Source organism: Tachyglossus aculeatus, chromosome 10 (assembly GCF_015852505.1).
Source record: "Tachyglossus aculeatus isolate mTacAcu1 chromosome 10, mTacAcu1.pri, whole genome shotgun sequence".
Classification (NCBI taxonomy): Eukaryota; Metazoa; Chordata; class Mammalia; order Monotremata; family Tachyglossidae; genus Tachyglossus; species Tachyglossus aculeatus.
In genome coordinates, this window is record NC_052075.1 from 49,834,060 (window position 1) to 49,858,480 (window position 24,421).

The 24,421-nt window shown below is 55.4% G+C and overlaps 1 protein-coding gene across 3 annotated transcripts in view; it reads left to right on the top strand.

The window, feature by feature from the left end:
* Positions 1-2,382: 2,382 nt before the first annotated feature.
* MYH14 (myosin heavy chain 14) overlaps positions 2,383-24,421 on the top strand; it is a 40,319-nt gene continuing 18,280 nt past the window's right edge. The window contains exons 1-21 of one of the 3 annotated variants that reach the window (XM_038752274.1): positions 2,383-2,544; positions 3,590-3,714; positions 5,780-6,175; positions 8,807-8,963; positions 9,156-9,183; positions 9,408-9,510; positions 10,052-10,072; positions 10,167-10,259; positions 10,402-10,465; positions 11,501-11,599; positions 11,906-12,049; positions 15,286-15,381; positions 15,801-15,919; positions 17,532-17,684; positions 17,937-18,110; positions 18,990-19,163; positions 21,276-21,390; positions 22,584-22,780; positions 22,983-23,104; positions 23,579-23,648; positions 23,774-23,934. In XM_038752274.1, coding sequence (XP_038608202.1) covers positions 5,783-6,175; positions 8,807-8,963; positions 9,156-9,183; positions 9,408-9,510; positions 10,052-10,072; positions 10,167-10,259; positions 10,402-10,465; positions 11,501-11,599; positions 11,906-12,049; positions 15,286-15,381; positions 15,801-15,919; positions 17,532-17,684; positions 17,937-18,110; positions 18,990-19,163; positions 21,276-21,390; positions 22,584-22,780; positions 22,983-23,104; positions 23,579-23,648; positions 23,774-23,934 — 2,483 coding nt within the window. In that variant the 5' untranslated portion in view covers positions 2,383-2,544; positions 3,590-3,714; positions 5,780-5,782. The remainder of the gene's footprint in view (positions 2,545-3,589; positions 3,715-5,779; positions 6,176-8,806; positions 8,964-9,155; positions 9,184-9,407; positions 9,511-10,051; positions 10,073-10,166; positions 10,260-10,401; positions 10,466-11,500; positions 11,600-11,905; positions 12,050-15,285; positions 15,382-15,800; positions 15,920-17,531; positions 17,685-17,936; positions 18,111-18,989; positions 19,164-21,275; positions 21,391-22,583; positions 22,781-22,982; positions 23,105-23,578; positions 23,649-23,773; positions 23,935-24,421) is intronic. The other 2 variants (XM_038752275.1, XM_038752276.1) reach the window with 2 other exon arrangements.

Here is a 24,421-nt window from a genome sequence, read left to right on the forward strand (position 1 = left end):
GATTAGAACCCATGACCTCTGGCTCCCAAGTCCGGTCTCTTTCCACTGAGCCACGCTGCTTTGACACCTGTCTACCTGTTACGTTTTGCTGTCTGTCTCCCCCTTCTAGACTGTGAGCCCATTGTCGGGTAGGGACTGTCTCTACATGTTGCCAACTTGTACTTCCCAAGCGCTTAGTACAGTACTCTGCACACAGGAAGCGCTCAATATTTATTTATTTTATGTGTACATATTTATTCTATTTATTTTATTTTGTTAGTATGTTTTGTTTTGTTGTCTGTCTCCCCTTTCTAGACTGTGAGCCTTTTGCCGGGTAGGGACTGTCTCTATATGTTGCCGACTTGTACTTCCCAAGCGCTTAGTACAGTGCTCTGCACACAGGAAGTGCTCAATATTTATTTATTTTATTTGTACATATTTATTCTACTTATTTTATTTTGTTAATATGTTTTGTTTTGTTGTCTGTCTCCCCCTTCTAGACTGTGAGCCCGTTGTCGGGTAGGGACTGTCTCTACATGTTGCCGACTTGTACTTCCCAAGCGCTTAGTACAGTGCTCTGCACACAGTAAGCGCTCAATATTTATTTATTTTATTTGTACATATTTATTCTATTTATTTTATTTTGTTAATATGTTTTGTTTTGTTTGTCTCCCCCTTCCAGACTGTGAGCCCGCTGTTGGGTAGGGACCGTCTCTAGATGTTGCCAACTTGGACTTCCCAAGTGCTTAGTCCAGTGCTCTGCACACAGTAAGTGGTCAATAAATACGATAGAATGAATGAAAGTTTGGGAGTTTTGAATGGATGACTGAATGAATGAAGTTGTGGGAGTTCGGACCCCTCTCGTTCCTTAGGACTGTGAGCCCCCAAGGCTTGGCAGGACCCAGCCATCCTAAGCAGTGTGGCTCAATGGAAAGAGCCCGGGCTTTGGAGTCAGAGGCCATGGGTTCAAATTCCGACTCCTCCACTTGTCAGCTGGGTGACTTTGGGTAAATCACTTCACTTCTGTGGGCCTCAGTTATCTCATCTGTACAATGGGGATGAAGACTGGGAGCCTCCCCTGTGGGACAACCCGATCGCCTTGTAACCTCCCCAGCGCTTAGAACAGTGCTTGGCACATAGTAAGCACTTAAAAAATGTCATCACTATTTTTAGAGAAGCAGCGTGGCTCGGTGGAAAGAGCCCGGGCTTTGGAGTCATAGGCCATGGGTCCAAATCCTGGCTCCGCCACTTGTCAGCTGGGTGACTTTGGGCAGGTCACTTCACTTCTCTGGGCCTCAGTGACCTCATCTGTAAAATGGGGATGGAGACTGGGAGCCCCCCTGTGGGACAACCTGATCACCTTGTAATCTCCCCAGCGCTTAGAACGGTGCTTGGCACAGAGTAAGCGCTTAACAGATGCCATCCCTATTTTTAGAGAAGCAGCGTGGCTCACTGGAAAGAGCCCGGGCTTTGGAGTCATAGGCCATGGGTTCAAATCCCGACTCCTCCACTTGTCAGCTGGGTGACTTTGGGTAAATCACTTCACTTCTGTGGGCCTCAGTTATCTCATCTGTACAATGGGGATGAAGACTGGGAGCCTCCCCTGTGGGACAACCCGATCGCCTTGTAACCTCCCCAGCGCTTAGAACAGTGCTTGGCACATAGTAAGCACTTAAAAAATGCCATCACTATTTTTAGAGAAGCAGCGTGGCTCGGTGGAAAGAACCCGGGCTTTGGAGTCAGAGGCCATGGGTTCCACTTGTCAGCTGGGTGACTTTAGGCAAATCACTTCACTTCTGTGGGCCTCAGTTATCTCATCTGTACAGTGGGGATGAAGACTGGGAGCCCCCCCGTGAGACAACCCGATCGCCTTGTAACCTCCCCAGCGCTTAGAACAGTGCTTGGCACATGGTAAGCGCTTCACAAATGCCATCATTATTATTAGTCTCACAAAGCTGCCCATTCATCGCGGCCGTACAAAGCCCTGACAGCCCCCGCCCCTCCGGATTGGTCCCCCCGCCCGTCCGTCAGGCCCTCAATCCCGCCGGATTGGCCCCGCCGCCCGTCCGTCAGGCCCTTAGTCCCGCCCCCCCGCGCGGGACCGGCCCAGGCCGGCTCTCCCCCTCTTTCCCACGGCACCGTCGCCTCGGGAACTTCTGATTGGCCGGAGGCGGGGCGGTCCTGATGGGCGGCCCGGGACCACCAATGGGAGGCCGCGGTGCAGGCCGGGGGGCGTGGCCTCGGGGTTGGCCACGCCCCCTCGGCCTCGCCAGCCGTCAGTCGCTGCCCGGACGGCGGGCCAGGCGGAGGTCATCCCGCTGCGGGGGCCGGGGCGGGCAGGGCCCGGGGGGCTCTCTCTCCCCCCCCCCACGCTTGGCACACACTGGCATAAGCCCCCTCCCCACCTTGCCCCCCTGCAGGTGACCGTGCAGCCGGGTGGGCCCCCTCCCGCGACCCCCTGGGTTCCTTGACGCCCCCCCCACGGGACCCCCTCCCCCTCCCCAGCCTTCCCCCCTTCGAAGGCCGGAGCTGACCCGCCGGACACCCGGGCAGAGGCCGACGGAGGTCAGTGAGTCTTCCCCGAGGCCGGACGTTGGGGTCTCAGTTGGGGAGAGGAAGGCTGGGGGAGGGTCCCCGGGGCATTGGGGAAGGGGTCCCCTCCGAACCCGGTCTCTGTTTTGACTGTGAGCCCACCGTTGGGTAGGGACCGTCTCTATAGATTGCCAATTTGTACTTCCCAAGCGCTTAGTACAGTGCTCTGCACATAGTAAGCGCTCAATAAATGCGATTGATGATGATGACGTAGCCTGGGCCGCCCCCCCACCCCGGACAGGGGGGGTTTAATTCTTTAAACACCTGAAACGAGACCGTTTCCTCGGCTCAGTGGAAAGAGCCCCGGGCTTGGTCGTGGGTTCTAATCCTGGGTGACTTTGGGCGAGCCGCTTAACTTCTTTGGGCCTCAGTGACCTCATCAATCAATCAGTCGTATTTATTGAGCGCTTACTGTGTGCAGAGCACTGTACAGAGACCTCATCTGGAAAATGGGGATGAAGACTGGGACAACCTTGATCACCTTGTATCCCTCCCCCCTACCAGCGCTTAGAATAGTGTCTGGCACACAGTAAGCGCTTAACAAATACCAACATTTGTATTTCCTCCTCCACTCGAGGCAGGAATGTCCCGAGGAGGAATCCGGGGAACGTGAGAGAGCTCTAGAGAGTTCTTCAAAGCCTCGCGGCCGCCCCTTCCCCCCACCCCTCACCTGTCCCCACACCTGTCCCTTCACCTGCCCTTCCTCAGGACGATCCCCCCCCCCGCGGCTCCCCGGGACCTGGCCTCACCCCTAGGCCCGGTGCCCTTTGGCCGGGCCGAGGGTTTGGGGGGCCGGGCCCCTCCCTCCCTCCCGGGCCCCACCCCCGGTTGGCATCCCACTGGCACCTGTCCTGCACCCAAAAAAGGAGCTGCGAACGGTCCCTCGGCCGCCCGCGGCTCCGGCAGGTGCTGGGGGCGGGACCGGGGCAGGAGACTCCGGGCCGATGACTTCATGCCCCTCCCCGGGGCCGTGACGTCCCCCTCCCTTTCCCCCCTCTCCCCACCCCTGGCGAGGCAGCAGCCGCGGCAGCAGAGGCACCTCCGTAGTCCAGCAGTGCGGCCACCCCCTCCCCGACCCCCCCAAGAGGACTGAAAGCGGCAGGACCCCCCCACCCCTTCTCCCAGAGGCAGCCTCACACCCAGGTAACCCCCCACCCCTTTTCCCCCTCTGGGGCTGAAAGTGGAGATGCCCCCTGGGCTGGGAGGCAGGACTCCTGGGGCCCCAGGGGAGCAGGGACTACAGCGGGGGAGAGTTAAGGGCAGGGGGACCGGGGACCCTGACGTCTGGGACCCCATGGGTGATGAGTGTGAGCCCTAGGGTGGATCCCTTCCTCGGTTTCCCCCAGCGGAGCCGGGCTGCCCGGAGCAGGTGCTCACCTCGGTGGCAGTAACAAGCTCTGACGAGGGAGCGGCCGAGGCACCTGCTGGCATGGGGCCAGGGCCCAGGTGGAAGGGAGCCACTGAGGCCCGGGAACTCAGGCATCCACCAGCCTCCAGAGACCCAGGCGTCCAGACCCTCCGCTCCTCGCTCCCCCTGCCCTGGCTCCTCTCGGGGCACTTGGGTTGTTCCCCCACTCCCCACCTCTTCCTCTTCTATTGATGGGGGCGAAGAGAGGGATCACTGAAACACTTCCTGGTCAAAGATCATCCAACCAAGGAGGGGTAAAGTCCTCAGAATGGGGAGAGGTGGGAGGAAAGTACTGGGAAGCGTTGGGACCGGTGGAAGGGGGGAGCAGAGGGCAGGGCCGGGCAAGGCCGGGGCACGGAAGCATCCTGCAGGGAGGGCCGGAGGGGCAGAGGTCAGGGCTGGGGACGGCCAGGGAATGGAAGCCCCCTTGCAGGGTGTGCCTGGGGCGGGGAGAGAGAAGCGGGCAGGACCATGGAATGGAAGCACCCTGCAGGGTGTGCCAGGATGGGGGACAGACTGGGGAAGAGGGCAGGGCCGGGGAAGACCAGGGATTAAAACTCGGGGGAAGGGGATAGGGAAGAACCGAGGAATTGGGAGGCTGCCTAGGATCTGGGGAGGATGGAAGCAGAGCTGGGGAGAAAGGAAAGGGGGCAAGTAGATGCGGGGGAGGCATTTAGGGACAGACAAGGGTGGAGGCAGTGGAGAGGAAAGTCTAGGGAAGCAGCAAAGGTCGAGGGCAGAGACTATGGGGAAATGAGGGGGTTGGAGGCGGTGCCTGGGAAAGGTAGCGGAAGATGGGGCAGAGCTAAGAGAAGGCAGGAGCTAGGCCTGGGGAGAAGAGGAGCAGGGCAGGGGAAGGTTGAGGGGTCAGAAAGCAGAACCAGAGGCAAGAGGCCTTGGGAGAGTAGGGGCAGAACTCGGGGTGGGGGGAAATCAATCAATCAGTAGTCTTTAATGACCGCTTACTCTGTGCAGAACACTGTCCTGAGCATCAGAAAATTACTAGACACGATCCCTTCCCTCAAGGAATTTGCAGTCTAGAAGAGAAGGCAGATCCTAAAATAAATTAGAGTTGAGAGTGTAGGACTGGAGAAAAGAAGGGAGGCTAAGAGACCGGAAAAGGGCAACTAGAGAAGCAGTGTAGCCCGAGCGTCAGAGGGTCTGGGTTGTAGTCCCGGCTCTACCACGTGCCTGCTGTGTAACCTTGGGCGAGTCGTTTCACTTCTCTGTGCCTCAGTTTCCTCATCTGTGAAACGGAGATGAACTACCAGTATTCCCTCCCACTTGGTACTCCCTCCCCGTGTGGGACAGTGAGGCTGTCTGACCCGATGATCTTGGACTGATTGAGCTGCCCCAGTGCTTAGAACAGCATTCCATCAGTAGTAAGCACTTAGCAAATAGCACATAGCGGGAGAGGGAGAATAAGGAGCAGAGTTGGAAGGCAGCGTGGCCTAGTGGATAGAGAACAGGCCTGGGAATCAGGAGGAGATGAGCTCTAATCCCAGCTTTGCCACTTGTCTGCTGTGTGACCTTGGGCAAGGTAATTCACTTCTCTGGGCCTCAGTTTCCTCATCTTTAAGATGGGGATTAAGACGGTGAGCCCTCTGTGTACCTGCCCCAGCACTTAGAATAGTATCTGGCATATAGTAAGCGCTTAACAAGTACCATTAAAAAAAAAAAGGCAAGGTGGGAAGCGGGTGGGGCAGAGAGGGGAGAGGCAGGGTGATGGAATGGCAGCCCGGGTGGGCTGGGATGCGGCGCATCCGAGGCAGACCCTCTTCTCTTCTTCCTGTCCCGCAGGCCATGGCGGCGCTGTCGATGTCAGGGTGGCGGAGGAAGGGCCCCGGGGCTGGGCCGGTACCCGAAGCGGCCCAGTCCTTCCTGTTCACCTCACAGAACGTGGGGCCGGGGGCGTCTGGGGCGTCCCCCCAAGTGGAGTGGACGGCCCGTCGGCTGGTGTGGGTCCCCTCGGAGACGCACGGCTTCGAGGCGGCGGCCCTGCGGGACGAGGGGCCCGAGGAGGCCGAGGTGGAGCTGGTGGAGAGTGGGCGGAGGCTGAGGCTGCCCAGGGACCAGGTGCAGCGCATGAACCCCCCCAAGTTCAACAAGGCCGAGGACATGGCCGACCTCACCTGCCTCAACGAGGCCTCCGTCCTGCACAACCTACGGGAGCGCTACTACTCGGGCCTCATCTACGTGAGTGGCAGCATGGGAAGGCGGGATGGGACCCACCGGAGGGGCTGGGGCAGGGGCAGGAGGGAGAGGGATTAGGGAGCGGAAGAGTCGGACAGGACCGGGGCCCTGGGAAAACTCTCCAGGGACGCAGACGCCTCTGTGATGTGGGACGGCGATGTGATCTTATCTAGGCGATACCCATCCCTACCTTTCCCGAGGCCTCCAGGCAACAGGGAACGGATGAGCCGTCTGCAGAAAGCAGAGAGGGAGGAGTCTGCAGGAGACAGGGAGGACCTGGGTTCTAATCCCGGGTCCTCCGCTCATCGGCTGCCTGACCTTGGGCAAGTCAATTCGCTTCTCTGTGCCTCAGTCTTAAAATAAAGATTAAGACTGTGAGCCCTGCGTGGGACGGGGACTGTGACCAATCCGATAACCTTGTATCTACCCTAGCACTTAGTACAGTGCATATAATAAGCGCCTAACGAGCATCCTAAAAAAAAAGAGGGAGCTCTGCTCTGTTCCTTCCTGTCTGCCTCTGGGGGTCTCCAGCTCATCCCATTTTTCTGGTAGAGGGAGCATGGCTTAGGGACAAGAGCACGGACTTGGGAGCCAGAGGACGTGGGTTCTAATCCCGGTTCCACCCCTTGCCTGCCGTGTGACCTTGGGCGAGCCATTTAACTACTCTGTGCCTCAGTTACCTCATCTGTAAAATGGGGATTGACTGTAAACCCTACGTGGGACGACTTGATTAGCTTGTATCTACCCCAGCGCTTAGATTAGTGCTTGGCACATAGTAAGCGCTTAACAAATACGATAATTATTATTATTATCTCTGGCTCTGCCCCCACTGTGCCTTTGTTTCTCCGTATTTTGCTTCAGCCGTCCGATTCCCCGTCCCAGTCTCCACCGCCCTCCCCCGAGTCCTTTCTCTCTGTCTCTGACTTGCCAACTCTCGCCTTCTTTGGGGACAGCTGAGTGACCCCAAGCCGGCAGGATCCATCCAACCGGGCCCCGGTCCTCACCGATCTCTCCCCGCTCCCAGGAAACCATTTGGGTTCCGGTCTCGGGCGGGGGTTGACCCAGGGGACTGGGCCAAGCCTAGCCCCGGGTGAACAGGGAAGGAGACGCCCCTCTGGATGTAGGGCAGGTGGGGTGGGGCGGCCCAGAGAAGCGTGAAGGGAGGGGACGTGAACCGAAAGAAGACGCCGGAGCCGATGGAGCGGAAGCCGTGGGAAGGCAGGCGGCACAAGCCGGGGACGAGTTTGGGGCTGGACAAGTGGAGACAGAGGCACGCAGCGTGGCTTAGTGGAAAGATCCCGGGCTTAGGAGTCAGAGGACGTGGGTTCTAATCCCGGCTCCGCCCCCTGTCTGCTGTGTGACCTGGGGCAAGCCACTTTGGTTCTCTGGGCCTCAGTTCCCTCATCTGGAAAACGCGGATTAAGACTGTGAGCCCCACGTGGGACAACCTGATCACCTGGTATCTATCCCACCTCTTAAAGCACTGCTTGGCGTATAGTAAGCGCATAACAGATACCATCACTATTATTGTACCTGGATCACAAACGCCTCTTCCTCCCCCCAAGTATTCCCCACTCCCCTTAGATCCCCCCAACCCCGTTCCAGAAGCTCCCCGTTGCCCGCCGTTGCGGACCAGGTGCTGCTGTGGCCTCCCAGGGTCCCCCGACCCCCCAGAAGGCCTGCCCACCGCCTCCGCGGGGGTTTCCGTGGGAACGGGGCAGGGCCATGGGAGGGCAGAGACCTCTCTCCTCCTCCCACTCCCGCGGCGCCACTGCCCGTGACCTACCGTCCCTGGGAATGCTGCCCGGCGGCCCCACCCTCCCGGAGGGGTTTGGGGCTGGTGGCGGGGAGGGGGCCACGGCCCCCGTGGGAGGGGAGAGGAGGGGCCCAGACACCCACCCAACCGGTTCCTCGGGCTCCCAGGCCGGTGGCCCCGTTCTGAGAGTGACACACAGACGTGAAAGCCCTGTCACCCGACCCCCTGGCTCCCAGCCCCCGTGCTCTCTCCCCTCCCTGACACCGTGACTGGATTTAGGAAGGCCCAGTAGAAGCAGCGGGGCCTAATGGGTAGAACAACGGCCTGGGGAGTCAGAAGGACCTGGGTTCTAAGCCCGGCCCTGCCACGTGTCTGCCGTGTGACCTACTCCATTTATTTTACTTGTACATATTTACTATTCTGTTTATTTTGTTAATGATGTGCATTTAGCTTTAGTTCTATTTGTTCTGACGACTTGACACCTGTCCACATGTTTTGTTCTGTTGTCTGTCTACCCCTTCTAGACTGTGAGCCCGTTGTCGGGTAGGGACCGTCTCTATGTGTTGCCAACTTGTACTTCCCAAGCGCACACAGTGAGCGCTCAGTAAATATGAATGACCTTCACTTCTCTGGGCCTCAGTTCCCTCATCTGTAAAATAGGGGATAAGACTGTGAGCTCTCTATATGAGACGGGCTGAGTCCTACCTGATTATTTTGTATATATTCCAGCACTTGCCTGGCACATAGTAAGTGCTTAACAAATACCATTATTATTACTATTACTATTATTATCAGTGGGCCGGTGGCGAGCAAAGCAGGGTGGAAGAGGGATCCGGGCAGCCACAACCACAATCCCCTGCATCTTCCCCACCCCACAGACGTACTCTGGCCTCTTCTGCGTGGTCATTAACCCCTACAAGCAGCTGCCCATCTACACCGAGGCCATCGTGGAGATGTACCGGGGCAAGAAGCGCCACGAGCTTCCGCCCCACGTCTACGCCGTCACAGAGGGGGCCTATCGCAGCATGCTGCAAGGTGAGGAGTCGGTGGTGAGTGGGATGGAGAAACTGCTGAGGGAAGCGGAGGATGCCGGGGGGAGTGAAGGATGCCGGGTGAGAGGGCTGCTGGGGGGTGGGGGGCAGAGGCCAGAGAGAGGGCTACTGCACCCCAGAAGCGGGGCTTAGGTGGGAACCGTTCCAGTTCCTGACCTGTCATCCCTCCCCACAGATCGTGAGGACCAGTCCATCCTCTGCACGTGAGCATCTCCCCTTGTGCCCCATCTTCTCTTTTGCCCGCAAGGGCCCAGGGTGGTAAGGGCTTACTGCCACAATGCCGGGGTCCTGGATAAGATGTGGAGGCCAGGAGCAGCCGGGAGTTGGGAGGGCAGGGCAGCTGGGTCCCCCGGGAACTGCTGGGAGGTGGGGACCCAGGGGCTGGGTTGGGGACGGTCTGGAAATGCCCTTTCCCTGCTTTCCCCAGGGGCGAGTCTGGTGCGGGAAAGACGGAGAACACCAAGAAGGTGATCCAGTATCTGGCCCATGTGGCCTCCTCCCCAAAGGGCCGCAGGGAGCAGGGTGGCCCGGTAAGTGACCATCTTGTTCGCCTCCCTCCCTGCACTCTGTCAGACCATCCGGAGTATTTATTGAGCCCTTACTGTGTGCAGAGCACTGTACTAAGCGCCTGGGAGAGTACATTACAACAGAGTTGGCGGGCGTGTTCCCTGTCCACGGTGAGCTTGCATTCTCCCCGTTGGAGTCCAGGCCTTGCCCTCGCCCTCTGGCAAATAGTCCTCTGCTCACGCCCCTGAGGTCTCACCCCAGATCCCCTAGTCACCACCCTAATAATAATAATAATGATGGCATTTATTAAGTGCTTACTATGTGCAAAGCACTGTTCTAAGCACAGCACCCTACTAAATGCTGACCCTTTTCCCCCCTCACGCCTCAGGTTCCTTCCTTCACTGGGTCCTCTCCCAGTGTCCACATCCCGAACAAATTGCGTCCCCCAGAATCCCATTCCCATCCGCCGCGCTCATGTTTTGGTTTGCCTGTGTGTCCTGTGTTCCATGTGCCGTGTCCCGGTTCCGTGTCCCGTGTTCCCCGTGGCCGCCCCTCTCCCCGCAGGCTGCCGGCATTGTGTCCTATGTGAGTAGTGAGAGATCCGTCCGACTGTGGGTCCGGGTCCCCTCCCGCGGCCGTGTCCCTCGCCCCGCTGACCCCTGACCTCACTCTGCCCTAGGGTGAGCTGGAGAAACAACTTCTTCAGGCCAACCCCATCCTGGAGGCGTTTGGTAACGCCAAGACGGTTAAGAATGACAACTCCTCCCGATTCGTGAGTGCGGGGAGGCCTGAGGGCCGGACGGCAGGTTCCCAAGGGCAGTGGGCTGGGCGGGGGGTGCCTGGGTCCCTGCAGGGAATGGAGGCTGCAAGAGGTGCCGAGGGAGGGAATAACTGCCCCTCTGTCTTTCCCCAAGGGTAAATTCATCCGCATCAATTTTGACGTGGCCGGCTATATCGTGGGAGCCAACATCGAGACCTGTATCCTTCTGGAGGCCCGGGGCACACAGGAAACTCAGGGGAGGGACGGTTCTGCGGGGGGGAGAGATTGACAGAGAGAAAGAGTTCATTCATTCAATCGTATTTATTGAGCGCTTACTATGTGCGGAGCACTCTACTAAGCGCTTAGGAAGTACACGTTGGCAACATATAGAGACGGTCCCTACCCAACAACGGGCTCACAGGCTAGAAGGGGGAGACGGGCACTGAGAGCTCACCTCCTCCAGGAGGCCTTCCCAGACCGAGCCCCTTCCTCTCCCCCTCGCCCCCCTCTCCATCCCCCCCATCTTACCTCCTTCCCTTCCCCACAGCACCTGTATATATGTATATATGTTGGTACAGATTTATTACTCTATTTATTTATTTTATTTGTACATATCTATTCTATTTTATTTTGTTAGTATGTTTGGTTTTGTTCTCTGTCTCCCCCTTTTATATATATATATATGGTTGTACACATTTATTACTCTATTTATTTATTTATTTTACTTGTACATTTCTATCCTATTTATTTTCTTTTGTTGGTATGTTTGATTCTGTTCTCTGTCTCCCCCTTTTAGACTGTGAGCCCACTGTTGGGTAGGGACTGTCTCCATGTGTTGCCAATTTGTACTTCCCAAGCGCTTAGTACAGTGCTGTGCACATAGTAAGCGCTCAATAAATACGATTGATTGATTGATTGATTTTAGACTGTGAGCCCACTGTTGGGTAGGGACTGTCTCTATATGTTGCCAATTCGTACTTCCCAAGCGCTTAGTCCAGTGCTCTGCACACAGTAAGCGCTCAATAAATACGATTGATGATGATGATGAACAAAACAAAACATATTAACAAAATAAACAGAATAGTCAGTATGTACGAGTAAAATCAATAGGGTAATCAATCTGTACAAACATATATACAGGTGCTGTGGGGAGGGAAAGGAGGTAGGGCGGGTGGGGAGGGGGAGAGGACAGAGGGAGGCTAGAGAGAGTCTCCCCTCCATCCTGCCTTTATCCTTGACCCTCCCCTCTGCAGATCTGTTGGAGAAATCTCGGGCCATCCGCCAGGCCAAGGATGAATGCAGCTTCCATATTTTCTACCAGTTGTTGGAGGGAGCTGGGGAGAAGCTGAAGGGTCAGCGTCTCCTCCTCCTTGTCCTCCTCCTCATTTCCCTCTCCTTCCCCTTCCCCCAGCCAGGAGGGGAGCGCTGAGCTTTTCTCTGGAGGGTCCAGGAGATGGGGAGGACGGGTCCCAGACTGCTTTTTTCTCTGGGGGAATCTGAAGGAGAAGGGCCACCTCCTTAGATGGCGGAGGGAAGGGGACTGCGGTCTGACCTGTTGATCTTCTCATTACCCCCAGTCCTCAGTCAAGTGTTTGAACACAGCGCTCAGCAAATACTACCGTAATTCTTGTGACCTCTGCTCCACTGTCCCCTCCCAGATGACCTCCTCCTGGAGCCGTGTTCCCAGTACCGTTTCCTGACGAACGGGCCAGGGTCGGGATCAGCTCAGCAGGAGCGGGAACTGTTCCAGGAGACCCTGGAGTCTCTGCGAGTGCTTGGCTTCACCTATGAAGAAATCACCTGTGAGTGATATTGGAGGGTGCCTCGTCGCGGGGGGAGGCAGTGAGAAATGACCGAGGGTGTCTTCCCCACCCCAGGCCGGCCCCTTCCCCCAGCCAGGACAGTTGGCTAGGTCCCAGAGATCAGGGGATTAAGAATCTAATTGTCTCGTAGCTACCGTAGAGCTTAGTACATAGCACTTAGCAAGTCCCACTATTATTTAATGTTATTAAGCAAATAACTACCTATTAAGTCCACTCCTTAAGGGCAGGGATCACACCTCCAAACTCTACTGTTCCCTCAACCAGTATCAGTCAGTGGTATTTACTGAGTGCTTATTGTGTGCTTGGCACATAGTAAGCACTTAACAAATACCATTATTATTATTATTATTATTATTATTATGTGCAGAGCACTATACTGAGTGCTGGGAGAGTACAATACAACAGAGTTGGTGGATACATTCCCTGCTCAGTATCCACAGTAAGTGCTCAGTAAATCATCATCATCAGTCGTATTTATTGAGTGCTTACTGTGTGCAGAGCACTGTACTAAGTGCTTGGGAAGTACAAGTTGGCAACACGTAGAGACAGTCCCTACCCAAAAGTGGGCTCACAGTCTAAAAGGGGGTGACAGAGAACAAAACCAAGCATACTAACAAAATAAATATGATTGAATGAATGACTGAATGTCTGCTAACTTACTGTCCTCTCCTAAGCGCTCATTACAGTGCCCCGCGTACTGTAAGTGCCAGGTGAACACCATTGATTGACTGACTGTTCGGCAGTGACGGGAGAGAGGTTCATCTGTCGTTTCTGGCGGGAGACTCTACCACTATGTGCTAAGCACTGGGGTAAACATAAGAGCCAGGAAGTCCTCAACTTAAGATGATGCAAGACAAATAACACTGGAAGGATTTTTGAAAGTTAACCCCTGTTTGTGACTCTAGCTCGGGACCACAGACAGTGGGGTTTGAGGGTGGGTAGAAAAGGAAGCCCCAGGGAATCAGTTTCAATTGCATTAATTTGGGGAAGTTGTTAAAAAGGGTGGGAGTGAGAGGCTGGGTAACAATGTTACAAATTTCACAATCCAACAACATAGGTAAGGCAGGAATTGTTTTCCTCCTGCTCCAGGTAACAGCCCTTGGTTACCATAACTGTATCCCTTCCAGCAGCCAATCGGTCTTTACTGAGCGCTTACTGTGTGTAGAGCACTAGACTAAGCGCTCATGAGAGTACGATAAGAGTTGGTAGTTGCAGTAATAATAATAATAATGATGGCATTAATCAATCGATCAGTCAATCTTATTTATTGTGCGCTTACTGTGTGCAGAGCACTGTACTAAGTGCTTGGGAAGTACAAGTTGGCAACAAATAGAGACGGTCCCTACCCAACAGTGGGCTCACAGTCTAGAAGACTGTGCTTACTATGTGCTTACTATGTGCAAAGCACTGTTCTAAATGCTGGAATCCCTGCCCCCCAGGGGCTCACAGTCGGTTTTAAAGGTATTGACTTGGGTTTTCTGTATAGATTGCCCCCCCCCAAGAACGGAGTCCTGACTGGGGTGGGGTTTTGAATGGTGGGGGCCGACTCGCCCGGGAGAGGGCTAAGCATCCCTTTTGGGGCCTCCTCTAGCCAGCGGTTCAGGCCGGCAGCTTTTAGGAAGGGACTTTTTGACCTTGTTGGGCCTGGCCAGACTTTGGCACAGTGCAAGAGTTTGGCTGGGGACAGGTGCCAAGATTTGGGCCCACCCCCCTAAGATTGTAAACCCCTTGAGGGCAAAGATAATAATAATGATTTGTTAAGTGCTTACTATGTTGTGTCTATCAATCAATCAGTCGATGGTATTTATTGAGCGCTTACTATGTGTCCCACCTGATTAGCTTGTATCTACCCCAGTGCTTAGAACAGTGCTTGGCACACAGTAAGTGCTTAACAAGTACCATAATCATTATTATTATTATTATGTGAAGAGCACAGTTCCAAGCACTTGGGAGAGTACAATGCATTAGGGTTGGCAGGCATGTTCCCTGCCCACATAGAGCTTTAGAGGGGGAGACGGACATTAATGTGAATACATGAGTAATTTCTAATAATAATAATAATGGCATTTATTAAGTGCTTACTACATGCAAAGCACTGGTCTAAGCGCTGGGGAGGTTACAAGGTGATCAGGTTGTCCCAAGGGGGCTCACAGTCTTAATCCCCATGTTACAGATGAGATAACTGAGGCCCAGAGAAGTTAAGTGACTTGCCCAAAGTCACACAACTGACAAGTGGCGGAGCCGGGATATGAACCCATGACCTCTGACTCCAAAGCCCATGCTCTTTCCATTGAGCCATGCTGCTTCTAATATGTAATTTAAAGTCTATTTACTCGGTGGTACTTTCCCAAGTGAGAAGCAGCGTGGCTCAGTGGAAAGAGCCCGGGCTTTGGAGTCAGAGGTCATGAGTTCGAATCCTGGCTCCACCACAAGTCTGCTGTGTGACCTTGGGCAAGTCACTTAACTTCTCTGAGCCTCAGTTACTTCATCTGTAAAAATGGGGATTAAGACTGTGAGCCCCACGTGGGACAACTTTTATACTGTGAGCCCACTGTTGGGTAGGGACTGTCTGTATATGTTGCCAACTTGTACTTCCCAAGCGCTTAGTACAGTGCTCTGCACACAGTAAGCACTCAATAAATACGATTGATGATGATGAAGTGCTCAGTGCCTGGCACAAAGTGAGTGCTCCATAAATACCACACTCTGGAGCCGGCACTCTCTACCCCAAAGGGTCTTTTTTTGTTGAGAAGGGCATTCAGCTGGTACTGAGGGCACCCCGTGTCTCGAGACTGTAAGCTCATTGTCGGCAAGGAACGTATCTGCTAATCCTGTTGTACCATACTTTCCCAAGAGTTTCGTCCAGGGCTCTGCCCACAGTAAGTGCTCAATAAATAGCACTGATGGACTGTTTGTAGGCGGGCCTCCCTGTGTCTCCGCAGGGCTGATCCAAGCTGTCTCTTCGCCTGCTTCTGTTGGTCTTCTGGGCCTTTCCCTGTCTCTCTTTCCTTTCTAGAGTCTTTCCGTGAGCTGCTGAAGGAAGGGTCACTCTGCTTGTTTATGAAGGGTGGGAATCCACCCCTTGTAGAGGAGGGGACCCAGTGGGTTTCGGTAGTTGCGTTGGTGACGTGAAGTCTTCCCAAGGGAGGCTGGGTCAGGGGGCCGGGAGGGGACGGGGAGCCCTGACCCCCGCTCTTCCCGGCCGTCGCCCCCAGCGATGCTGCGGATCGTGTCGGCGGTGCTCCAGTTTGGAAACATCACCCTGCGGAAGGAACGGAACACGGACCAGGCCACCATGCCGGACAACACAGGTACCCCCGTGGAGACTGCCACCTCCCAACCCCCTGCCAAGTCCTTGGGCTGATCCTTAAGCGCTGATCCTTAAGCGCTTAGTACAGTGCTCTGCACATAGTAAGCGCTCAATAAATACGATTGATGATTGATGATGATGATCCCCTTGCCGAATCCTGGGAAACCCACCCGAACCCAAGTACCCAAATCCTCTGTCACTCACACATCCATTCAAATTCAGGGACCCCCACCCCCTCCCCCTTCCAGCCTTTCCCAGGACCAGCCCTTGCGCAGAATCTCTCCAGACCACAGTCCTTCACTTCTTTGCCTGGGCCTGCCCAATTTAGGTCCTGATGGGTTCTCCTCAGGGCCTAACCCCAGCCCTTCCTTGACCCCACTCCCCTCCAACCCACCCTCTCCCTTCTCTGGCTTCTCCCAGCTGCTCAGAAGCTGTGTTGCCTGTTGGGTCTGGGGGTGACCGATTTCTCTCGGGCCCTCCTCTCCCCACGCATCAAAGTCGGCCGGGACTACGTGCAGAAGGCTCAGACGAAGGAGCAGGTGATGGGCGGGGTGGGGGGAGGAACCAGAAGGGCTGGATAGGGGTAGAGGAAAATGACCGGCACCCTGCTCATCTTGGAGGGGGAGGGAGGGGAAAGGGAGGGAGAGAAGAGAAAGGAGAGGAGGGCGCTTAGTCTCTGATCACCGTGGCCACCCAAAACTGGTCAGCTGAGCCAGGGCAACTGACCAGGCCACTGTTGTTGTCGCCCGGGTAGTGATGGTGGACCACAGCAACCTTGGCTAAACCGGCCCAGCTTGGGCTGCCGGGACTGTGGCTCCCAAGGTGGCCATCCTAGTGGAATGAGCCTGCGCTTGGGAGTCAGAAGTCCTGGGTTGTCATCCTGGCTCCACCACTTGCCTGCTGTGTGACCTCGGGAAGTCACTTCATTGGGCCTCAGTTTCCTCATGCAGAAAATAGGGACTCAATCCCTGCTCTCCCCCACCCCACCACCACCCTTAGATTGAGAGTCTTGGTCCCCATTTTAGAGATGAGGGAACTGAGGCACAGAGAGGTTGTGACCTGCCCAAAGTCACACAGCTGACAGTTGACGGAGCCGGGGTTTGAACGCATGACCTCTGACTTCCAAGCCCACGCTCTTTCCACTGAGCCACGCTGCTTCTCTAAGAGAAGTGACTTGCCCAAAGTCACCCAGCTGACAAGTGGGTAGGGACCCTCTCTATATGTTGCCAACTTGTACTTCCCAAAGCGCTTATTACAGTGCTCTGCACACAGTAAGCGCTCAATAAATACGATTGAATGAATGAATGAATGAAGTGGCAGAGGTGGGATTGGAACCCACGACCTCTGACTCCCAAGGCTCTTGCCACTGAGCCATGCTGCTTCTCTATCTGTTGCCGAATTGTAGTTTCCAAGCGCTTAGTACAGAGCATAGATGCAGAAGGCAGAGCAAGCTGGGGAAATATAAACGAAACGAAATGAAACAAAAACGAAAATCATTCTCCACAAATTAACCCTGCAAGAGCAAATGGTTTGTTGGTGCTCCCGGCAGACTAAATCTGTTTTTTACCCCCTTCTAGACTGTGAGCCTACTGTTGGGTAGGGACTGTCTCTATATGTTGCCAACTTGTACTTCCCAAGCGCTTAGTACAGTGCTCTGCACACAGTAAGCACTCAATAAATGCGATTGATTGATATCTCTATATCTCAGTAATTTATGTATTTATTCATTTATATTGGCATCTGCCTCCCCCTCTAGACTGTGAGCTCGTTGCGGGTAGGAATATGCCTGTCGTATTGTACTCTCCCAAGCGCTTAGTACAGTGGTTTGCACACAGTAAGCACTCAATACAGTTGAACGAATGAATGAATGAGGGCTAGGGACTGGCGATCTGGCATCTACCCCAGCGCCTAGCACAGTGCTTAGTTCAGAGTAGGCTCCTAGTAAATACCACAATGTCCTTAATATCATTACGTCCAAACAGGAAGGTTGGGACTGAATCTGGGGGCCCGGGGAAAGAGGCGGGATGGGCAGCGGAGGGCTGCGTTAAGGAGGAGCGGGGTGGGGGGATGTGGAGCGGCAGCTGGGGCTCTGGCAGGGCTGAATGCCGTTTCCTCCCCGCCGCCCCCCCCACCCCACCCTTCGTTGCCCAGGCGGACTTTGCCCTAGAGGCCCTGGCCAAGGCCACGTACGAGCGACTCTTCCGCTGGCTGGTCATGCGGCTGAACCGAGCCCTGGACCGCAGTCCCCGGCAGGGAGCCTCCTTCCTGGGCATCCTGGACATCGCCGGCTTTGAGATTTTCCAGGTCTGCTGGGGCAGAGGGGCTGCTGCTGGGATTGGGGGGCTACAGCAAAGGGGAAGCGAGATCAGAGACCATCGGACCAGACCCCCACCCTTCCTGCCTGATCCCTCTCTTTTCCTCAGTTCAGACCCCAACCTCCCTCTCTCCCCACCACCCAATTCCCGTCCCCCCTCTCGTTCCCTGACCTGGTCCCTGATGCCCTTCTCTCTCCCCCGCCTGGTGCCTGATCCCCTTTACGGTCGGTGCTTCCCCCAGCTGAACTCCTTCGAGCAGCTATGCATCAACTACACCAACGAGAAGCTGCAGCAGCTGTTCAACCACACCATGTTCGAGCTGGAGCAGGAGGAGTACCAGCGGGAGGGCATCGCCTGGACCTTCGTGGACTTCGGCCAGGACCTGCAGCCCTGCATCGAACTCATCGAGAAGCCCGTGAGTTCCCCGACCCCTCCGCCCCACGGGACTTCCCTGCTTCCGGACCCCGTTCCCTCCGCCTCAAAGTGGGCTCCCCGAGATGCCTGCAGAGATGGAGAAGGGGCATCCCTGGCTATTATATCCCATCGTACTCTCTCAACCACTAAATACAGTGCTCTAGGTACAGTAATTGCTCAGTAGACACCATTGATTCCTCTAGCCTGTAAGCTTGGTGTGGGCAGGGAACTGGTCTACCAACTCTGTTCTACTGTACTTTCCCAAACACTTATTAGAGCGCTGGGCTCACTTTAAGTGCTCAACAAACACCACTGATTGCTCGATTGACAGCAGGCGTGAGCTGGCCAAGATTCCAGTCTGCCCAGCCTCAGAAGGAGGGGATTTCTGGTGGTGGTCCAGGCAGCGGGGTAGAAGAGGGCAAGCGTTCCCCTCTGGACTCTCCTCTGCTGTAACTTCTTCATTTCTATTAATGTCTGTCTCCCTCTCTAATAATAATAATGATAATGGCATTTGCTAAGCGCTTACTATGTATGAAGCACTGTTCTAAGCGCTGGGGGGGATACAGGGTGATCAGGTTGTCCCACATGGGGCTCACAGTCTTAATCCCCATTTTATAGATGAGGGAACTGAGGCTCAGAGAAGTTAAGTGACTTGCCCAAGGTCACACAGCAGAAGTGGTGGAGTTGGGATTAGAACCCACGGCCTCTGGCTCCCAAGCCTGGGCTCTTTCCGCTGCTTCTCTAGACTGTAAGCTCTCCGTGGGCGGGGAATGTTTATTGTTTTATTGTACTCTCCCAAGCGCTTAGTGCAGTGCTCTGCACACAGTAAGCACTCAATGAATACGATTGACCGACTGACTGGTCCCCCGACCCGACACAGGCCAACCCTCCCGGGCTGTTGGCGCTCCTGGACGAGGAATGCTGGTTCCCGAAGGCCACGGACCGCAGCTTCGTGGAGAAGGTGTTCCAGGAGCAGTCTGGCCACCCCAAGCTTCAGCGGCCACGCCAGCTGCGTGACCAGTCCGACTTCAGCGTGGTGCACTACGCGGGCAAGGTGAGGGCCAGGGATCATCTAAGTGGGTTGCACTTTGCTGGCCAGGTGAGACCCAGGGGTGGGATGGGGCCTGGACTGGGGGAAATAATAATAATAATAATGACATTTATTAAGCGCTTACTATGTGCAAAGAACCGTTCTGAGCGCTGGGGAGATTACAAGGTGATAAGGTTGTCCCATGGGGGCGTTCACAGTCTTCATCCCCATTTTACAGATGAGGGAACTGAGGCTCAGAGAAGTGACTTGCTCAAAGTCACACAGCTGACAATTGGTGGAGCCGGGATTTGAACCCATGGCCTCTTGACTCCAAAGCCCGTGCTCTTTCCACTGAGCCACGCTGCTTCTCAGACCAGGGGTCCGGGGGGCATCCACACTATGTTTAAGAGTCCTGTCTGGGTGGTGGGGGTGCTCCTCCCAATGCCAAGCCTTCTCCAAGTCCAAGCAGCACTAATATTCCTAACCGTAATCAATCAATCAATCATATTTATTGAGCGCTTACTGTGTGCAGAGCACTGTACTAAGCGCTTGGGAAGTACAAGCTGGTAACATAAAGCCCGGGGGAGGGGGCCACTGGGAGGAAGGAAGAAAAGTGGGGAGCCGGCCACTTGGGTCCAAGGAGAAAAGGGGGTCTGGGGCTGGATCCGTACCCCCTTCCCCCCCCATCCCCACCCCCATCCCACTGCAGCTCTGACATCATTTCTGGCCTGGAGGGAACTTGCTGACTCGGGCATTGTGTCAGCGCCCGGGTAATCTTAACCGTGGCATTTGTTAAGCACCGACAATGTGCCGAACCCTGTACCGAGCACTGGATACCGGATCGTCAGCTCAGACGCGGGGTTCCCCATCTAATGGGGAATCGGCACCGGCTCTTAGCCTCTCCAGGAGTCCAGATGGGCCCGGCAGGATCCAGCGTAGGCCGACCGGGCGTCTGAACCAGGCGTTCAAAGCTCTAATAGATTCCTGCCAGATTGGGAACAACTTGAAGGCAGGGATCATGTCCTCTAGCTCTATAGAAAAGTAACAATAATAATAATTATGGCATTATTACTGAACTCTCCCAAGTGTTCAGAACAGTGCTCTGCACCCAGTAAGCACTCAGTAAATGCCATTGATATATTGGGAAGATACAGAAAGGCAGCTGAGAACGCCGGGACCGAGACCCAACTCGGGGACTGGCCGTCTGTGGAAAGGGTCTGGGAGAAGCCAGCCGAGGAGGTGGCCTATCCTCCCCATTCCCCAATCCCTGGGACAGCCGGATCCATCTGCTCATTCATTCATTCATTCATTCATTCAGTCATATTTATTGAGCACTTACTGGTTGCAGAGCACTGTACTAAGCACTTGGAAGAGTACAATATAATAAGAATTATTATGGTATTAAGCGCTTACTATATGCCAGGCATCGTACGAAGCGCTGGGGTGGATACAAGCAAATTGGGGTGGACACAGTCCCCGTCCCACATAGGACTCACAGTCTTATTCTCCACTTTACAGATGAAGTAACTGAGGCCCAGAGAAGTGAAGAGAAGTGGGTTTGAGAGTCAGAAGGTCATCAATCAATCAATCAATCAATTGTATTTATTGAACGCTTACTGTGTGCAGAGCACTGTACTAAGCACTTGGGAAGTACAAGTTGGCAACATATAGAGACGGTCCCTACCCACCAGTGGGCTCACAGTCTAGACAGTCTAGGTCATGGGTTCTAATCCCGCCTCTGCCACTTGTCTGCTCTGCGACCTTGGGCAAGTCACTTCACTTCTCTGGGCCTCAGTTACCTCATCTGTAAAAGGGGGATTGGGACTGAGCCCCACGTGGGACAGGGACTGCGTCCAACCCGATTTGCTTGTATCCACCCCAGTGCTTAGTACAGCACCTGGTGCACAGTAAGCTCTTAACAGATACCACAATTATTAATAAACGGACACATTCCCTACCCACAATGAGCTTACAGTCTAGAAGGGGAGACGGGCATTAATATAAATAAATTACAGATACGTACGTACGTGCTGTGGGCTGCGGAGGCTGCCCTCTCTCCCTATGTACCCCAACCCCCTATCCCCTGGCTCCAGACCCTCCCAACCCCGAGTCCTCCCGCCCCGCCCCTTACCGCAGGTCGACTACAAGGCCTCGGAGTGGCTGATGAAGAACATGGACCCCCTGAACGACAACGTGTCGGCCCTCCTGCACCACAGCTCCGACCGACTCACGGCCGAGATCTGGAGGGATGGTAAGAGGCCCGGGACTGGCGCTGCCCTTCCCCGGACGTGGCTCCCCGGAGCCCTGCCGTGGCCCATCCAATCAGCGCCCCGGGCCCTGATCGTGGTCCCGAGGGACCCTGGGATGGTTGACCTCTGGAGATCCTCCTCATTGACAACAGAATTTCTCCTCTAGTAGCCAACATTCCAGCCCCTAAGGAATTCCACAGTTGGTGTCCCTAGCCCTCTCACTTAAACCTTGGGCAAGCCACTCTACTACTCTGTGCCTCAGTTACCTCATCGGTAAAATGGGGTGTGAAACTGGGAGCCCAATGTGGGAAAGGGACTGTTTCTGACCTGACGATTTTGTATCAACCCCAGTGCTTAGTACATTGCGTGGCACATAGTAAGCACTAAGCAAAGATCGCAGTTGTTATCATCATCATCATCTTTCTCCATCTCTACCACCCCTCACTAAACTCCTCCCTTGCTCCGTATACCCCAACTCACCATTGACTTCGGTTAGGACAGGGAGGTCTCTGCATCACCCCAAAATATCCAACTCCCCTTCACACGCTCACACCTACCAACCTCCCAGTAGTCCGACATCTGAGAGGCAGAGGTGTCCCACTCTCCCTCACTCCTCTTCCTAACCCTGTTATCCATGCTCCTGCTGTGTCTGCTTCTGTTAGCCCTGAGACATGGGGTCTCTATCCTCTGGAGGGAAAGAGTGACCCCTCCTCCCCGCCCCCAGGCCCCGTGAGATGGACAGAGAGAGGCAGAGGCTGATCAAGACCCAGCAAATAGAGGACAGTGATTGAGAAACGGACAGAGACACCAGCCCCCCAGCCCCTTTTCCCCCCAACTTTATGGATCAACTCTACTCTGGACTCTTTCTCCTTCCCCTCTCCTCTGCCTTTCCCCACTCACCCAGCCCCTTATAGACTCAGAGGGCAGAGAGAACAGAGGCCGAGCCCCTCAAAATGTTGTCCCTGTTCTCCTCCTTAAATCATTGAGAGTCTGGGGATGCTCGGTCTGGCCTCACCACCCGCAGATGCCTCCTGACTCTGCTTTCTGGGGTCTCCGGGCTTTGTTTTGGGGGTTTCAAGGCATCTGGGCCCCAGGGGATGAGAAGAACGTGGGAGCTTCTGGCAGGGTGAAGGCCAGGGTCTCTGACACATGTCCATCTCTCTCTGTCTCTCTCCTCCCTGCCGGTCACCCGCAGTGGAAAGCATTGTGGGTCTGGAGCAGGTGAGCAGTCTAGGGGAGGGATCGGGGGCTGGGCCGGGGGGCCGCCCCCGCCGGGGCATGTTCCGCACCGTGGGGCAGCTCTACAAGGAATCGCTGAGTCGCCTCATGAGCACCCTGAGCAACACCAATCCCAGCTTTGTCCGCTGCATCATTCCCAACCACGAAAAGAGGGTGAGTGACCCTCGACCGCATCTCCCTCCCGCTGCCCTGGGCCCCATCTCATCCAAAGCAGAGGATCCTGAACGTCCACTAGAAGCCCACGCCCTCCCTGGTGACCCCTCAGCCCCTCAGTGCGTGGCTTCCCCCATTTGGGTCCTCTGACTGGTCATCCGGGCTGTGACCTCTGCCCCCGCTTTTCCCACGGCGTCTTCAGGCGGGGAAGCTGGAGCCTCGCCTGGTGCTGGACCAGCTCCGCTGCAACGGCGTCCTGGAGGGCATCCGCATCTGCCGGCAAGGGTTTCCCAATCGCATCGTCTTCCAGGAGTTCCGCCAGAGGTTAGGGTTGGGAGAGAGGGGGACGGGGAGGGACCTGGGGGAGAGGAGAGGTGGAGAAAGGGTCTGGGGGAATAGGGAGGGGTGGAAGACGGAGGGGACTGGGGGAAAGGGGAGGTGGAGGTAGGGGCATGGGAGGGAAAAGGGAAACATCTGGGAGGGAGGAGGAAGGGGCTTGGGGGAAGAGGGAGGATCCTGGTAGGGAAGAGGAGGGGCCTGGGGAAAAAGCAAAGAGAGGGGCTTGGGGAAGATTCATTCATTCATTCAATCGTATTTGTTGAGCGCTTACTGTGTGCAGAGCACTGTACTAAGTGCTTGGGAAGTACAAGTTGGCAACATATAGAGACGGTCCTCCCCCAACAACGGGCTGTTACCAACACCCTGTGGAGAGGTTGGTCTGGGGCCACCCACCCCCAGACACTCAGACCATCCTCCCGCTAACACCTGGGCCCATCTGTCCCCTGACCCTTTCCGCAGGTATGAAATCTTGACTCCTAATGCCATCCCGAAGGGCTTCATGGACGGGAAACAGGCTTGTGAGAAGATGGTGAGCACAGGGACCACCTGAGCAGGAGGGGGGCTTGAGGAACGTGGAAGGGCCTGGGGATTGGGCTGGACCCTCAGGGTTCCCTCGACCCCTTCCCCCGGGTCCCTTCCTCTCTCCCCCTCTAGATCAAGGCCCTGGACCTGGACCCGAACCTGTACCGCGTCGGGCAGAGTAAGATTTTCTTCAGGGCCGGGGTGCTGGCCCAGTTAGAAGAGGAGAGAGACCTCAAGGTCACGGACATCATCGTCTCCTTCCAGGCTGCCGCCCGTGGCTACCTGGCCCGCAGGTCTGGAATGTGGGGAGTGGGCGGGGGGTGGTCCGGGTTCTTGGGAAACTCTCCCTCAGAAAACAACCCAACAAAAACCTGCTCAAAGGCCCCTCCCACCCCTCTGCTCCACCTCTGTCAAGTTTGTCACCACTCAGGAACGAGAAACAGCGGGACCTTGTGGAAAGAGCCCAGACTTGGGAGTCAGGGGACCGGGGTTCCCATCTTGGCTCTGCCACCTGCCTCCTGTGTGACCTTAACTTCTCTGTGCCTCAGTTACCTCAACTGTAAAATGGCAATTCCATTCCTGTTCCCCCTCCCCCTTAGACTCTGAGCTCCATGTGGGACTGGGAATGTGCCCAACCTAGCGCTTAGTGCAGTGCTGGGCACATGATAAGCATTTAACGCATCGCCTAATTGTTCAGGGAGCAGCGATCTCTTCAGGACCACAGTCTCTCCTTGACTCTGTTGCCTGTGTGTCACCGCACCCCTGCCGTGGTCCCCTGGG